The 18,096-nt window shown below is 45.3% G+C and overlaps 1 protein-coding gene across 2 annotated transcripts in view; it reads left to right on the forward strand.

Moving 5' to 3' along the window:
- Window positions 1-18,096, forward strand: part of KANSL1L (KAT8 regulatory NSL complex subunit 1 like) — a 60,985-nt gene that overhangs the window by 21,408 nt on the left and 21,481 nt on the right. For both annotated transcript variants that reach the window (XM_069983222.1, XM_069983223.1), the window contains exons 3-6: window positions 13,640-13,775; window positions 14,274-14,465; window positions 17,475-17,587; window positions 17,882-18,077. In XM_069983222.1, coding sequence (XP_069839323.1) covers window positions 13,640-13,775; window positions 14,274-14,465; window positions 17,475-17,587; window positions 17,882-18,077 — 637 coding nt within the window. The remainder of the gene's footprint in view (window positions 1-13,639; window positions 13,776-14,273; window positions 14,466-17,474; window positions 17,588-17,881; window positions 18,078-18,096) is intronic.

An 18,096-nucleotide genomic window follows, 5' to 3' on the forward strand; every position in this document is an offset into this window, starting at 1 on the left:
ATGAAGTGGAGGAGGGATGAGGTGTGAGCAGGGATGAAGTGGAGGAGGGATGAGGTGTGAGCAGGGATAAGGTGTGAGCAGGGATGAAGTGGAGGAGGGATGAGGTGTGAGCAGGGATGAAGTGGAGAAGGAATGAGGTGTGAGCAGGGATGAAGTGGAGGAGGGATGAGGTGTGAGCAGGGATAAGGTGTGAGCAGGGATGAAGTGGAGGAGGGATGAGGTGTGAGCAGGGATAAGGTGTGAGCAGGGATGAAGTGGAGGAGGGATGAGGTGTGAGCAGGGATGAAGTGGAGAAGGAATGAGGTGTGAGCAGGGATGAAGTGGAGGAGGGATGAGGTGTGAGCAGGGATAAGGTGTGAGCAGGGATGAAGTGGGGAAGGAATGAGGTGTGAGCAGGGATGAAGTGGAGGAGGGATGAGGTGTGAGCAGGGATAAGGTGTGAGCAGGGATGAAGTGAAGGAGGGATGAGGTGTGAGCAGGGATGAAGTGGAGGAGGGATGAGGTGTGAGCAGGGATAAGGTGTGAGCAGGGATGAAGTGGGGAAGGAATGAGGTGTGAGCAGGGATGAAGTGGAGGAGGGATGAGGTGTGAGCAGGGATGAAGTGGAGAAGGAATGAGGTGTGAGCAGGGATGAAGTGGAGGAGGGATGAGGTGTGAGCAGGGATAAGGTGTGAGCAGGGATGAAGTGGAGGAGGGATGAGGTGTGAGCAGGGATAAGGTGTGAGCAGGGATGAAGTGGAGGAGGGATGAGGTGTGAGCAGGGATAAGGTGTGAGCAGGGATGAAGTGGAGGAGGGATGAAGTGGAGAAGGAATGAGGTGTGAGCAGGGATGAAGTGGAGAAGGAATGAGGTGTGAGCAGGGATGAAGTGGAGGAGGGATGAGGTGTGAGCAGGGATAAGGTGTGAGCAGGGATGAAGTGGAGAAGGAATGAGGTGTGAGCAGGGATGAAGTGGAGGAGGGATGAGGTGTGAGCAGGGATGAAGTGGAGGAGGGATGAAGTGGAGAAGGAATGAGGTGTGAGCAGGGATGAAGTGGAGGAGAGATGAGGAGGGATGAGGTTGAGGAGGAATGAGGTGTGAGGTGGAATGAAGTGGAGGAGGGATAAGGTGTGAGCAGGGATGAAGTGGAGGAGAGATGAGGTGAAGGAGAGATGAGGAGGGATGAAGTTGAGGAGGAATGAGATGTGAGGTGGAATGAAGTGGAGGAGGGATGAAGTGGAGGAGGGATGAGGTGAAAGAGAGATGAGGTGGAGGAGGGATGAGGGGTGAGCAGGGATGGTGTGGAAGGAGAGATGAGGTGTGAGGAGAGATGAGGGATGAAGTTGAGGAGAAATAAGATGTGAGGTGGAATGAAGTGGGGGAGGGATGAGGTGTGAGCAGGGTTAAAGTGGAGGAGGGATGAGGTGTAAGTGTGGTTAGGTAGAGGTATAGGTGTTGCTGTGACAGCTCAGCCAAAGATGGAATTGTTGTGACGCCAGTGCTTGTCCTGCACACAGGTGTGATGTTGGTACCTGCTTTGTTTATATGGCTGACTATGTTCCCCAATGGTCGGTGACCTGCCGGGTTGTGATGGGTCCCTTGGGCTCTCGTCACGGTAGTCCTGAGTGGCAATTGACACACACAGTCCAGGGAAAAATAAACCAAGGTGTGCGGTTAGTGTGTATGGGTGCTGGTGTGGATGAAGGGTGACAAAGTCCTAGTGATAAAAAAAATAGAACAAGTTTACTGTATAGTCTCTCAATAGAACAATACACTTTAGCAGAATAAATAAATCTTCACAGACTTTAGTGTTGAGCTAGTTTGTGCTTGATGAGGTGCTGGAGAAGTTGAGTAGCAGACAGGTAGTTGTAGCGGTGCCTGGAGAGTTGAGAGTAGTAGTCCGAAGAGTTTGTAGAGGGAGTCCTAATCCAATGTAGCAATGTACTCAGAACTTTGCCAGAACTTTAAGAGAATACTTTGCAGAGTGAAAAGTTATTTGTACCTGTGTCTAAGTTACTTAGACCGTGTCTGACCACCTTCTGCCCAACAGTGTCTCGTCATAATAGGGTGATACAAGCCCCAGTCGTGCTTATCTGGGTGTAGCTAAGCTTCCGAGCTTTCCTGCTTACCTGCACTGTGAGATAGGATACGTAGACCTTCCTTGGTAGCTTTGTTCTATCCAGGCTAGTTCCTCTTGTGTTTCAGGATACTGCCCTGCACCTTTAAGACTGGTTCACGGTGTGGGTTAGGGTGGTCCTGGACTCTTCTCCCTTTTTATTGTTTAGCACTGCATAGTAGATATTGTAGAAGTACTGAAAGAATTGGTTGTCTCTGGCCGCATCTGAACACTTGGGTGTCTAGACTAGACTGAGCTCTTGGCCCTTGCTTGGCTACAGCAGGGACACTGTGTGTCCTCCCGCGAGAATCTGGATAAGACTGAACTGTACTTCCTCCACCAAGTAACCAACTTCCTACAGGGGCTAAGTAATCTACCCTGAGAATGGTGGGGATGAGTGTGTGCAAAAGAAAGAAAGTGATTGGTTAGAAGTAGAAAGTACCTCCTATAGGTCAGTAAGAGCACATGGTACATATAACACAGTAACCCATTACCTTCCTCAGCTTTGCAATACATAGAAATAAAAAATACCTGTAGTGGGACACCACTTAATTGGATGAGGGATGAGGTGTTGGTGAGGTCTGTTCAGTGTGAGCAGTTTTGTCCATCTGCTGCACTATGCCTTCCCCATTGCTGACCTCACTGTGAGTTTGACACCCCTGGTCTATAGAGGCTGCTGAAAAGAGACAATTGACAGTGAAAAAGTGAAGTACACTACCATGCGCTTCTTCCTGCCCCTTCTTCTGATTGGTGCAGGTCCTAGCTGGACTTGTCACAGCCTTGTTTAATGGCAGGTACGCAACAGGAACTAGAAACTGCTAGGAGTAGGACTAAATCTCAGTAACCTGCACTGATATATTTGGGCTGTTTGCCACCCCTTGTCAGGCAGGACTTGCATCACGTGGTTTGGATTTGCAGGAATGAATGATTAGTTAGTGATGAATTGATAGGGGTCGCCTTTACTGCAGAAAACAAGGGGTTACTCTTTGTGACCTGAGAACCAGGTGAAGTTTAGTGTGCAAGGACCATGTGAGTAGTAGTGACCAGTAAAATGTGCTCCGTATGCATCCCTCCCTGTCATCTGCTCCTGTATGCTAATCCTGGTGCTGTGCATACATCTCACCACCTGTTTACTCTCTCCTGGCATAATCCTGCTGGATAGAGCAGCCGAGGACAACCCGCCAGCAATGTTCTGGCTTCCAGAGTTCTGCCTTCCAGATATAAGTCTTTTGATCAGTATTTTAATGGGGTTTTCAGGGTTACTATTACAACAGTATATGTTTAATATATTGTTTAAAGAGAACTCTGGGCTAGATTGATTTTTGGCAGAGTGCTGGGGAGGATGAAAGAAGTAACATGTTCTCACCTCCCCGCTCCAGTGCTGGTGCGGTATGCCGCACCTCCTGCAGGATAATTTTCTGGGCCAGTTTGTGGAGGAGCCAACTAGAAGTGATGCCTTGTTGGATCTGGTTATTTCTAACAACGCTGAGCTGGTTGGGGATGTCACTGTCCATGAACACCTGGGTAATAGTGACCACAATATAGTGACTTTTAGCTTAAAGTGTAGAAAAGAAAAACATGTTGGGAGGGCAAAAACTCTTAATTTTAAAAGGTCCAATTTTCCTGGGTTAAGGGCAGAACTTCAGGGCATAGACTGGGAGCGGCTGCTGTCACATACGGATACAGCTAATAAATGGGAAATCTTCAAATCCACATTAAATAACTGTACTGCCAAATATATTCCTATGGGTAACAAATATAAACGGTTAAAATCCAATCCCACATGGCTTACAACCGAGGTTAGAAGGGCTATAAATGAGAAAAAAGGGGCATTCAAAAAATATAAATCAGAGGGGTCAGCTGTAGCATTTATGTAGAACAAATCAGTGTTGCACACCTCTCGCTGATAGGTGCTCAGTGGGTTATGGTTCTTCAACCATGTATCCAACAAGTAGTAAAATCCACGGCACTCAATGTTATGCAGAAGTGAAAAAGTTTATTGTACAGTGAAGAAATTATCAGTGTATACTCCGACCAATAAGAGATATTATGCAATAGAGATCATAATAGTAAGGCAAGCTTTCGGCCCTTCCCGGGCCTTCTTCAGGCTAGTGGATCTCGTATGCGATGTGCGGCTCGACTCCACCAGACCTCAGCCGCACATCGCATACGAGATCCACTAGCCTGAAGAAGGCCCGGGAAGGGCCGAAAGCTTGCCTTACTATTATGATCTCTATTGCATAATATCTCTTATTGGTCGGAGTATACACTGATAATTTCTTCACTGTACAATAAACTTTTTCACTTCTGCATAACATTGAGAGCTGTAGCATTTAAACATTACAAAGAAGTCAACAAAACCTGTAAAAATGTAATAAAAGCAGCAAAAATTCACAATGAAAGGCAGGTAGCTATAGAAAGCAAAAGAAACCCCAAAAAATTCTTCAAATATATTAATGCAAAAAAACCAAGGTCAGAGCATGTAGGACCCCTAAATAATGGCGACGGGGAATTAATAACTGGGGATCAGGAGAAAGCTGAGTTACTTAATGGGTTCTTCAGTTCTGTATATACAAAAGAGGATGGAGCTGTGGTGGGTGGGGCCAGTACTGAGGTGGGTGGGGCCAGTGCTGCTAACACATGTAATGTACTGAACTGGTTTACTATAGATATGGTCCAAGATAAATTAAACAAACTCAATGTAACCAAAGCTCCAGGGCCTGATGGATTACACCCCAGAGTTCTTAGGGAACTCAGTTCTGTAATTTCTCTACCCTTGTATGAAATATTCCGTGATTCTTTGCTTACTGGTATTGTGCCGAGGGACTGGCGTAAGGCAAATGTAATGCCGATCTTCAAAAAGGGCTCTTGAACTTCCCCAGGTAACTATAGACCCGTAAGCTTAACGTCCATTGTGGGGAAACTATTTGAGGGGCTTATAAGGGACTACATCCAGGAGTATGTAGTGGCTAATAGTATTATAAGTGATAACCAGCATGGTTTTACTAAGGACAGAAGCTGTCAAACCAACCTAATATGTTTCTATGAAGAGGTAAGTAGAAGCCTGGATGGCGGCGCGGCTGTGGATATAGTGTACCTGGACTTTGCAAAAGCGTTTGACACAGTTCCTCATGGACGTCTGATGGGTAAGTTAAAGTCTATTGGTTTGGAAAATTTAATGTGTAACTGGATTGAAAACTGGCTTAATAATCGTACCCAGAGAGTGGTGGTCAATGATTCCTACTCCGAATGGTCCCCGGTAATAAGTGGTGTACCCCAAGGGTCAGTACTGGGCCCTCTTCTGTTTAACTTGTTTATTAATGATATTGAGAATGGAATTAACAGCAATGTTTCTATCTTTGCAGATGACACCAAGCTTTGTAGTACAGTACAGTCTATGGAGGATGTGCAGATGTTACAGGATGACTTAGACACTCTGAGTGTTTGGGCGTCCACTTGGCAAATGAGGTTCAATGTGGATAAATGTAAAGTTATGCACCTGGGTACTAATAACCCGCATGCATCATATGTCCTGGGGGGAGTTAGAGTCGCTGATGGAGAAGGATCTGGGTGTACTTGTAGATAATAGACTACAGAACAGTACACAATGTCAGTCAGCTGCTTCTAAAGCCAGCAGGATATTGTCATGCATTAAAACAGGCATGGACTCTCGGGACAGGGATATAATATTACCGCTTTATAAAGCTTTGGTGCGGCCCCATCTGGAGTATGCCGTCCAGTTTTGGAACCCGATTCATAAAAAGGATGTTCTAGAGCTGGAGAGGGTACAAAGACGGGCAACTAAACTAATAAGGGGAATAGAGCATCATAGTTATGAGGAGAGATTAAAAGAATTACATTTGTTTAGTCTGGAGAAGAGACGTTTAAGGGGAGATATGATTAACTTATTTAAATATATAAATGGCCCCTACAAGAGATATGGGGAAAAGATGTTCCAGGTAAAACCCCCTCAAAGGACAAGAGGGCACTGCCTCCGCCTGGAGAAAAAAAGGTTCAATCTCCGGAGGCGACAAGCCTTCTTTACCATGAGAACTGTGAATCTGTGGAACAGTCTACCACAGGATCTGGTCACAGCAAAAACAGTAGAGGGCTTCAAAACAGGGCTAGACAAGTTCTTAGACCAAAATAATATAGATGCATATGTATAGAACATATCACCCCTCCCCCTTCCCTGTATCTATCCCCTCCTTGGTTGAACTTGATGGACATGTGTCTTTTTTCAACCGTATTAACTATGTAACTATGTAACTCTGGGCCTCCGGTCCTCTTCTGGGTCTGAATGGGGATGTGACATGCCAGGCCCACTCAGCCAGTTAGTGGTCATAGTGGGGTCCTGCCTTGGCCACTGATTGGCTGAGTAGGCCTAACATGCCGCATGCCAGGTCTCCAATTAGACCCAGAATCGCCCGGGACCGGAGCTGCGGGATACCGGCACAAGCACTGGAGCATGTTACTTCTTTCATCCTGCTCACCACTCTGCCAAAAATCAACCTAGCCCAGAGTTCTCTTTAACTGCACAATTTTTAAATGTTGCTAGTTCTGGACATTGTTCCATAAGTCACATGACTGCACCCAGCCATGACTTTTGTTTTTTTGTCACTGCTATCGGAGTTTCGTCCGCATGATAAATTACGTCAGTACATTCATCCAACCAAACTTCATCCAGACAGAATCGAGGAGTGCAGTGTAACCATTACATGTCTGCACTACTCATGCCGAAACAGGGTCCTCTACTGCGCCTGCATCCCAGCTCTGGTGACAACCAAAGCTAGATGTGCTCACAGAATTCACAAGCAGGACTTGCAGGCTGGCTGCAGGCAGGCTGTATGCCACCAGATTTTTTTTTTTAATAAATCAACAGGGGTTGCAATTACGAGCAGTTTTCTATGTTTAAATCATTGTTATGCATATTGCCAAACTATGGCCCATGCTTCCTCTGTGCTGATATATGGTCTTTTCTCTGTTCAAAATAAGGGCCAGTTGACACTGAGTAAATTTGGTGGAGTTCTGCGGCAAAGCTTTCCGGTGCATAATCCCACCTGCCTCAGTGTCAAATGGAGACTCTACGGGAGGGCTCGCGCCCTAAGAGGCCAAACACAGGAAGTCTCAGTCCTTTGTGCTCTCACACAAGGAAAGACACCTGTTCATCATGCAAGTTGTATATCAACTGAAGGCAATTATCTTAAGCTCATTATTTTATTACCTTTTTCTTATTATCAGCTATGCATGCTTACCTGGAGACAATGCTCTTTGTTATGCAACAATTCAGTCAGTATAATGTCATTGTGTGGTTACAGAGGTTTTGGTGCTGTGTGACAGGAGAGTTGACCAGACAATGCGAGCACCCCAGGATTCTCTGCTACTGAATGTGGCACATGTGCAGTGAATGTGCGCTCAGGAAGGGCTGTCTATCAAGACCAAGCCATGTCTATGAACACGCAAAGGACTGGGACATCCTGTTTGGTCTCTTTTTTTGAACAGAAAAAACCCCCAAATATCAGCACAGAGGGAGCATGGACTATAGTTTGACAGAAAGCCACCTATTGGCTATATGTATAACAATGATAAAGAGAGTATATTGCAAAACTACTTGTGGTCACAACATGACATGACCTCTTTAAATTAGTAGGGTCGGAAAACCCCTTTAGGCCAAAAATCAGGAGTGGAAGCAACATGGAGAAAAACTATAATACATTTTTTTTACCTTTTTCTGTGTTTTGGAGCCACTCCTGGTTTAGCCTAAAAATACCAGCCAGAATGTGTAACAGATACTGACCAATATACTACACATGACCCCAGGATTCTCACAGTAACCGACCTGCTCTGCAGATTTGTCACTTCAGGTTTACCTATGGAAATCCTATGGGATTTTGGCACCATGAGAACGAACCCTTAGGGAGGTTTCACAGGGGTGTTTTTCGGGGGAAAACACTGGAGAAAACACGATAGAGAACACATAGCTTCCACATGCAGATGTAAGCGGAGAGTCAGTAGTGAAGTGCAGTGTGGTTCCCATGGTGGCAGATTTTCCTTGGCACAGTAGTCGACTTGTGGAGAAGTTACCATTATATTACACTATGAGAGAATGACTTCTCCCAGCACCTACTCTTGTGTGAGTCTCTCTCACCCTCTCCTAGGTGGCCTGCACTGTGTAGAATTACCTGCTGGCAGGTCGCAGCCTGTATATAGTCACGGCTTATTAAACACAGTTCACTCAGCAAAGCTGAATCTACAAAGCAGACAGCCTCCTGCATGCCTGAGCCGCCTCCCAGGCCCAGCACTCAGATAAAGCATCTCCTATGTAATCATCTACCCGGCCACTCAGTAGGAGGCCCTGAGACCAGGAGCCAGACATCACAAATAAAACAACTGCATAGAAATTCTGAGATTATTTCTAGACCAAAACTAAGTAGAGAGAGGTTGCCTGGATGGTGCCCCGGGCACTACCCACGGTGGGTGCCCACTTATTGTAATGCACCATATAATGAAGTCATACAGTGTACAAACTAAATAACACAGCAATCAATAAGTTGGAATATGTAGCTGCGTCCTGAATATATACCCCACTTTAGGTTTGGGCATCAAGTATGGGAACAGGGATGCACTATAAGGCTATGTACAGACTGCGTAAGAGACCGGCCGTTCCCTAAAAAGATCATCCCGGCCGGATGATCTTTGCAGCCGCAGAGTTCTGATGTGCGCCCGCATCAGAACTCTCCACTGCTTACTATGGAGCGTATTGGTTGGAGTCGCTCGCTCCACAATGTGCATTGACCGGGTTTTATTCGGCCGCTATTCACTGAATAGCTGCCGCAGAAAACTAACATGTCAGTTTTCTACGGCGCCACGAGAGAAGACAAAGCAACATATCTTTTCGTTAAAAAGTACGGCCGCTGTTAGCGATTGCAACAACGGGCGTACTTTTACGAAAAGATACATTGTGTGAACATAGCCTAAAAGAGCTTGATCAGCAGCTGCAGTGTATAGCATACAGCTCACCAGATGCAGACCATTACAATGCTGCCAGCCATTTATATCAATCAGTGATGGACATATAGCTCCCTCTTATCCGCAGCAGCCTTGTGTAGTGATAGAAGGCCTACCCTTATTATATACAGTAGGGAGGACATTACCTTACTGTTATCTGTTGTATTGATCACTGACCTAAACAGGTGTAAAAAGAACAACTTTATATTGCAGATCTGAGATTCAGCCTAGATGCATGTAGACCTTAGGGGTAACATAATTGGCCTCAGAGGTCGTATTAGGTGTCTTATTCCCAGCAGTAGGTTGGCACAGTGAAGTGTTGTGCCATGGAAACATGGTGATGTCTTTCAGTGCTCGTCTAATGGTTTACTGATCCTGAGGCTTTATTAGGTTCTCCCTGCAGGTTATAGGATCTAATGGCCCAGATTGGGACCACTATATCCCTATGTCCCTAGTTTTAGAGTTCACATTATCTGTGTCAGGTCAGCACGTCCGTCTACTCCTACTCCGCCATTCAGCTCTGTGGTCTTGTAGAATGACTGTGCCATATAATAGTGATCTAAGATTTACTGTATATTGTGGGTAGAGATGTGAAGATATGATGTGATCGGTTAAAGGGGTATTCCCCCCAAAATTATTTTTGCATTAATACGCTGCCCACCCGTAGCTTTCCATCTTTCCAATATAAAGTTATTATGGATTCTGCACAGTTTTGCTGTTATCCAGCTGCATTCACCTCCACGGATTGCATAGAATCATCAGACCTCAGTCCACACTGACACGCTCCCTGTTCCTGGCCCCCACCCTCCGTGTCGGCATCACGTGTCCTCAGTCCCAGCACAGTGAAGTGACTGAGAACACTGATGCGGTGGCTGCTGTCACAGAGGGAGACAGTGATCAGCGCAGCTGTGACTGCATCCCTCTCTAACAGCAGCCACCCGGTCACCCCCAGCCCAGAGCTCACCCCTGTGTCCAGAGCCTCCCGGCAGCACTCACCCCCTGTGTCCAGAGCCTCCCGGCAGCACTCACCCGCAGCACACAGCCCCCTGGCCCACAACCAACCGCCCCCCCATCACCCGTGGCATCCCTCACTCACCCGCGGCATAGCCTCCGCACTCACCCGCGGCATAGCCTCCTCCACACTAGTGATGGGTAGTTCGTGAGTGATTAGTTCAAAATGAACTAATCTTCAGAGTGAACTAGTTCACCATCCTGACAGAGATTAGTTCATTATGAACTAAACAGAAAGTGGGAGGAGCCAGTGATCCCTCATCCAGCTCCAGGAAACAAGCTCCCTGCTCTCACACTTGCTCTATAGCTCCTGATGCTGTAAAATAAGGTAGTAAAACACTATACCGCACACATCACATACAAATATAATAGTAATAATATTAATAACATTGAAATTGCACAGTAGACAGACACAGCCCATATGCGTGTATGAGAGAGAGAGTTTCTATGTGTGGTTCATGTCCCTCACCTGTCTTTGGGATTAGATCAGCCTCCTGGAGCCTAGAAGATCAGTCTTGCTAAAATCTTTACCCCCTGGCTCCTGTTCTGTACTCAAAATGGTGGCTGCTGATCTGCTTCTCAGCTCCCTCATACACATTCATTATGAGTCAGTACTCTACACTACCACAGGGGGCAGTGCTGGGCTCAGTCATATGCATCACATTGAACTAGACTCTCCTGATTCACTCTCAAACCATTTCGTTCAGCAGTTCATCTAGTTCATTTAGTTCACAGGTCACATGATGCCTCTCTCTATCAGCTCCTCATAGGATATGGGTGGAGAATCAGCAGGCTGTTTTAGAGGAAGATTTTCTTTGCCCCCATAGCAACCAATCACAGCTCAGCTTTCTGATATTGCTCTGGCAAGTGAGAGAACTGGAGAAGGATGAAAGTTAAACATTTTTAAAAAAAAAGTAAGCTTTCCAGTACTTATCAGTTGCTGTATGCCCCACATGAAGTCATGTAATCTTCCCAGTCTGACACAGAGCTCCTTGCAACATGACATTCTGTGGGACATACAGCAGCTGATAAGTACTGGGAGGCTTGAATATTTAAAAAAGAAAAAAAAGGAAATTACTAACTTGAATAAATAACTTTTGAATTTATTTTCTCCAGAGTACCCCTTTAACAAAAGTTTGTTATATAATGATCAGATGTATTAACTATATCTGATCATTTTAACAAGACTATAACTCATCCTAGGAGCCACAGCTTCTGTGTAATGAACTAGAACTGTTCAATATCTTCTCAGCAGAATCCAGAGAAATACTGAACTAAATGAACTAATCTTTTGAACTAATCTTTTCAGTGAACTAGTTCATAGTGAACTAATCACCAAAACGAACTAGATTTCCCATCACTACTCCACACTCACCCGCGGCACCCCCCCCCCCGCGGCAAGCTCCGCCCCCGCAATCGCCGTTACAAGCCCCGCCCCCCGCAATCGCCCGCTGCAAGCTCCGCCCCTTGCAATCGCCCGCGTCACCGCCAACTCAGCTCTGCTACACCGGCATCCCCAACTCAGCTCTGCTACACCTTCCCCCCAACTCAGCTCTGCTAGACCGTCACCGCCGACTCAGCTCTGCTACACCGTCCCCCCAACTCAGCTCTGCTACACCGTCCCCCCAACTCAGCTCTGCTACACCGTCCCACCAACTTAGCTCTGCTACACAGTCCCCGCCAACTCAGCTCTGCTACACAGTCACCACCATCTCAGCTCTGCTACACCGCCCCCCCAACTCAGCTCTGATACACCGTCCCCCCAACTCAGCTCTGCTACACCGTCCCACCAACTCAGCTCTGCTACACCGTCCCCCCAACTCAGCTCTGCTACACAGTCACCCCCAACTCAGCTCTGCTACACAGTCACCACCATCTCAGCTCTGCTACACCGTCCCCCCAACTCAGCTTTGCTACACCGTCACGCCAACTCACCTCTGCTACACCGTCCCGCCAACTCAGCTCTGCTACACAGTCACCACCATCTCAGCTCTGCTACACCGTCCCCCCAACTCAGCTCTGCTACACAGTCACCCCCAACTCAGCTCTGCTACACAGTCACCGCCATCTCAGCTCCGCTACACCGTCCCCCCAACTCAGCTCTGCTACACCTTTCCCCCAACTCAGCTCTGCTACACAGTCAGCGCCAACTCAGCTCTGCTACACCTCACCCCCAACTCAGCTCTGCTACACCTTTCCCCCCATCTCAGCTCTGCTACACCGTCATCATCTCCTTCATTGTCTCAGCTCTGCTACTTCACCATCATCAGGCAGAAGCATTGCATGATGGGAAATGTAGTTTCCTATCTTGGATATAGATCGGCTTTTAGAAAAACTTGTAACTCAGGAACGGCAGCAGCTGGAAAGATGGGAGACTGCTCAAAATACTCAGGGGGACTTGGTGAGTAAGACCAGCTAGGTTTGGGAGCATTTCATTTTTTTAGCTCTTGGGGGGAATACCCCTTTAATGTTAGGGACAATCTAATGGACAATTTGAATTTATGTTACTGTAAGAAAGGAGAGAGGAGAAGGCTTATGGCAGTGTATACACTACTGCCGTGTTTCTCTGCGGCCGCAAAAAATAATTGTCATGTCTATTTTGTGCGGCTGCTATTTAGTGAACAGTGGCCTGTGCTTACGGTGTAAAGTACAGCCGCACTTTACATTGTGCTCCATGGTTAATTGGAGTGTGAGCACACCCAAATCTGCCCGCTTTCCAATTCAAATAAGGTGCCTATCGCTCATTCACTACCCATGTGTGTTGCCTGATGATGGAATAAAAGAGAAATGTATACTTTGCTACAATCGGTGAGTGCCTCCGCTATTTTCTACTAAGTGAAGATGCTGACGACACTGCCTGACTGTGTGGGGGAGCACTTCCGGTGGCAACAGGTCACAAGAGACGGAGCAGGATACACCTGTATAGGGTCAAGATTAGACCGCTGGAATTGCAGAGGTCTTTACTTTGGTACTATTCAAATAAAGTGATGTTCATCCGGCCGATACTGTAGTAATGGCCAGGTGAACATCACACACATCGGCTGTTTGACCAGGCCGGGTCAAACAACGGTTGATGTTCATACATAATGTGGACATGGCCCCAAGCTATGTTCCCACACAATTTTTTTTCTCAGTATTTTGCAACCAAAACCAGGAGTGGATTAAAAACACAGAAAGGCTATGTTCACACACTGTTGAAATTGAGTGCATGGCCGTCATTTAATGGCAAATTATTACCATTACCAATGGCCATTATTTGCCATTAAATGGAGGCCATCAAGTAAATTTCAACAGTGTGTGAACATAGCCTTTACGTGATTTCAATTGTATTGTTTTTACTGTATTTTTTATTCTTTTTATGTTCTTTACAGAATGTAGTGATCATTACGATTAATATGTTAATGATGCTGTGCAAAAGTGCTTATCTATATTTGTAATTAACCTTAAAATCAATTTAAAAAAAAGTTGTCAAAAAAAGTAACATCAGACTTTGGAAACTTTCCTCTTTTCTGTTCTTTTTCGCAGTGCGGCTGAAATAAAGTGGCTTTCAGAAAGAGCAAATGGCGGCAGTCGCTGGACCTGGCTTCAGGCTCAGATTGCAGAGCTGGAATACAAAATCCATCAGCTGGTGGATCTACATAGTCAGCTACGCATCAAGAAGGTATCCACTCTTTACTGCTGAAAATGAATCTACCTTCCTAGTATCATAGGAGATTGATGGCAGAAAAACACTGTAAGGCCTATCTAGTCTGCCTCTGTATTATCTCCTTTTTTTTTTACCGTGCAAGTAGAGTGTGAACTGATCGGAAGGTTCTTACCCGCCATTTTCTGGGTAAAAATAAGTTTGCATAGAATAATTTTTGTACTTCCAAAATAGTATAAATTTAGTTCTATCAACAATATGGTAATAAGTTCCAGTGTTTAGCTGTGACCTGTATCCCTTATCTATATAGTTATCGTCATATTTCTAGTATTGTTATGGCTTACCTAATTTGCAGCTTGCAGACATTCTGGGCCTGTGAATAATTATATTACACACTAAATTATAGCCTATCACTCCACATCCAAAAATGCCTCCGACCGTGGGTGGCCTCTTTAGGAACAATCAAGCTAAATGTTCCCCTTGCTTATCCGGGCAGGTTTTATTTCTGTATCCTAGGGAACACTGGTGTTTAAGGAATGTTCAAATTGCATTCCCGGGGAAGAGACACATCTGCCATATCCAGGCACTTCATTACAGCCTGCAGAGACGCTAGCAACACCCCCAGAGGAAACAAATCCGCCACCAGCAATGGATTTAGAAATGTCTCCAAGCAGCCCGACCTTGCTCCTGAGAAACATAGAGAAACAGGTAATAAAGTGGAGAAGCCATGGTGCTTCATTGTGCCGCATAATTGTAATGCACAGAACCGTGAAGGTATTTCATCTCACTGGAAAGCATGGAAAACTGCATTAACCTGATGAGAAATCTGTGATCTGGATTTGGAATTAACTTGATGTTGCCGCACCCACTCTAGCATCAGGTTATTTTCTGGCCTGACCACAGGTTTACAGTATGTTCTATAGTAATATATGCGCCGCGCAATACTGTTTATCCTTGTAAATGATCTGTGCTGAAGGCTTCACTTCAGTGATCCCAGAGACTGCCAGCCAGAAACTGGTGGGATCAGTTCTCAGCCACTGGCCTATCATGACATTACTGTGTCATCTTACTGGTTTTATAAGTTACTTTCTTCACCCTTATAAAATTATTTCCTTTTTAATTTAAAAAGAAAAATTCACAATTATTTATTATCAAAATGTACATAAAAAAGTTATTTATTAAAAGTTCCATAAAGTTTGTACACAGGGTTACCATGTATACATTATCTTTTACTTGTATTTCCCCATTCACCCTTAGGCTATGTTCACACCACATACCTCTTATGAAAAGAACGGCCATGGTTTTCAATTAAAACAACTGTCGTTCTTTGCATAATGCAATTATTTACATTGAAGTCAATGCAAACAATGTATTGGAACTGAGTGTCTATCTGAGTGTGTACCTGTCACACGTATAAATAGATATATAATGACACTTAAGATTGCCAAATGGATAGAATGTAATATTAGTATGTTTTAATTCAAATTAATAAAAAGCATATAGCATAATATAAAACTACGTTGCAGGGCCATTCCAAACAGTATTATTGTGCTTTTATCTGTGTACTGTAGCTTCAAGGGCTCTGGAGTGTAGATTTATATTATCCTAACTATTTTTATTAGTTTGAATGAAAAACATAGTATTATTCATCATTTTATCCATTTGGTAAACTTGAGAGTCATTCTATTGTCTTAAAGGGGTTATCCAGCGAAAACCTTTTTCTTTCAAATCAACTGGTTTCAGAAAGTTGGATAGATTTGTAGTGTACTTCTATTTAAAAATCTCAAGTCTTCCCATAGTTATCAGAGAAATAGTAGAGAAGATAGCTGATAAGTACTCAAATTACTCTTGTAATACATCTCCACAACACCTCTTTTAAAGGGCCTCACTTTTAGGTATGTCTTAGCATTCATACAACATTTACAAGTTGACTCCAGCCATGACCATACATTACAAGCAAATATATCTGCATCTAAAGCAATGACCGTGTACATTATATGATCAGCTCAGATTTAAATACTTTGGGAGAGATTTATCAAACATCATATAAAGTGAAACTGCCTCTGCCTTAGCAACCAATCAGATTCCACCTTTCATTTTCCAAAGAGTCTCTGAGAAATGAAAGACAACAGCTGTACTTTGTACGAGTGAACACACCGCATGTTCTTTTATGGGATCCCGTCCGGAGCGCATACACATTGTATACGCTCCGGCCGGGATCCCTCGCGGCGCCTCAAAGAACTGACATGTCAGTTTTTTTTTATCAGCAATAGTCTGTACAGGGTCAGTACCAGCTCCCCCCAGTCTGCTGGCTGGGAGCACAGGGTGAGCTCGTCCATCTGGCTCCTTGTGGTGTGGTGCTGTGAAGCAGCCATTATTGCTGCAGTGCGGTGTCTGTGGGGTGGTGGGGCCCAGAGCCAGGAGGCTTGGTCTCATGGCTGTGGTGTTGCTGGACCATTAGGTCGCTCCCTCCTTAGGTGCTGTTTTTGTGGCGGTGGTGGCTGCCGTGCATGTAGGTTAGGGACCCCAACAAATCAGGGACCGTGCAGTGGTGTGTAGGCTTATGCTCTTTGATCAACCTGTATACTTATTCCTAATATTCGTCTTTATTTTGCTGAGATCAGTGTATAACATATGGACTTGCAGCCATGTCTGTTTTTCTCCTCTTAAAAATAAGAGTCATATCTCCTGATTCAGGGTAAGAAGCCCTATTGTACACTGCATTTACTATAGTCAGCACAAAGCTGCTGGCAGGTCCACATTAACCCCCTCCCGCCACTGGGCAGTAAATTAACGTTGCTGCAGCCTGTGCCTGATGCTGCAGCAACGTTATTTCACGCCATAGGATGACACAGGTGCAGGAGATGCGCCTGTGTCATCCGCGGCGGGTCCCAGCTATCAGTGATAGCCGGGGACCTGCCGCAACTCTCAACACTGGAGCCGCGCTCCGTTGCTGAGAGTTAACCCTATAGATACTGTGGTCAGCACGACCGCAGCATCTATAGGGCTTCTGACAGAGAATTCTCCCTCTACAGAGGGAGAATTCTCTGTCCGCTGCCCATCGGGGTTCTGCGAAGTGATGGTAGCCTTAGGCTTCCGGTTTCCTGGCTACGGAAGCCGGCGGGGGAAGGGAGGGAAGGCCGGGTGCGTGGGGCACGCGGCCCCTCCCCTCTCTCCCCTGATGCTGTCACAAGATTGTAACAGTTGCAGGGGACAGAGGAGAGGGGGCAGACATAGGGACATCAGCTTATAGGATCATTATGATCCTATAAGCTGATGTCCTAAAACGACCTGTAATGTAAATAACTGTAATCTTACTACCCACTTCTAAGTAAAGTTCTAAAAATGGGAAGACGTTATTTCCTTTATTATAACTGTATATTATCTGTATCTAGTATACAGTCTTTATTTTACAATATCCCTAATGTTTCCCTTTTTAAAATATCCCTGTTACGGTTATTAAACCGCCTTTGTAAATATCTATCCTGTCTGCTGACATATAGGATATGTTCACACAATGTGTGTTTTTTAGCCATATCTTTGGACGGCTGTCATTTTGAGGCGAAAAATGTATTTTAAAAATACGGCTGTAATTAACAAAATATGGACATGTTTCTACCTCAGAATGACTCAGCTCAGTGATAAGTAGCTGTGGATGTTGTGCTTCATTGCAGTAACATAGGGAAGTAGATCACATTCATTTGTATTGTTTTTCAGAGCGCTCAACTGACTGAGATGGTAAGCAGCCTTATTACTGCGATCCCTATAGGTCTGTCACCTACTGATCCTGTTAAACCCTTTGGGAAGATGGCGGCAAGAGTTCCTCAAGGGTAAGGCTTAGTGATTGCAAAGATAAGGGGGGAGATTTATCAAACTGGCTCAGTTGCCCCTAGCAACCAATTAGATTCCACCTTTCATTCCTCACAGGCTCTTTGGAAAATGAAGGTAGAATCTGATTGGTTGCTAGGGGCAACTGAGCCAGTTTCACTTTACACCATGTTTGATAAATCTCTCCCAAGGTGTCCACTAAAACAAACCATATATATTGCACACATGGTCACAGGGGCAATAAGACGCCTAAGCTCTTGTTTTCAGTCATGGCTCACAGATATGCTTCCTTTTAGACCATCAAAGCTTCAAAAGGCAGGAGCTCCCACCATGAATGGATTCTGCAAAAAGCAGCCAGTAAAAAAAAGAAACCGGATCCGCGCCAAAGCCTCCACCACTTCCGCAAGCAGCTCGGCCCGCACCAGACCTCTGCTGTTGTTTCACAAGAGGAACCTCTATAGAATGTTTCCAGGCCACAAGCTGTTCCACTTGGTGAGGCTTACGCAGTTAA

This window comes from Dendropsophus ebraccatus, chromosome 9 (genome assembly GCF_027789765.1).
Source record: "Dendropsophus ebraccatus isolate aDenEbr1 chromosome 9, aDenEbr1.pat, whole genome shotgun sequence".
NCBI lineage: Eukaryota > Metazoa > Chordata > Amphibia > Anura > Hylidae > Dendropsophus > Dendropsophus ebraccatus.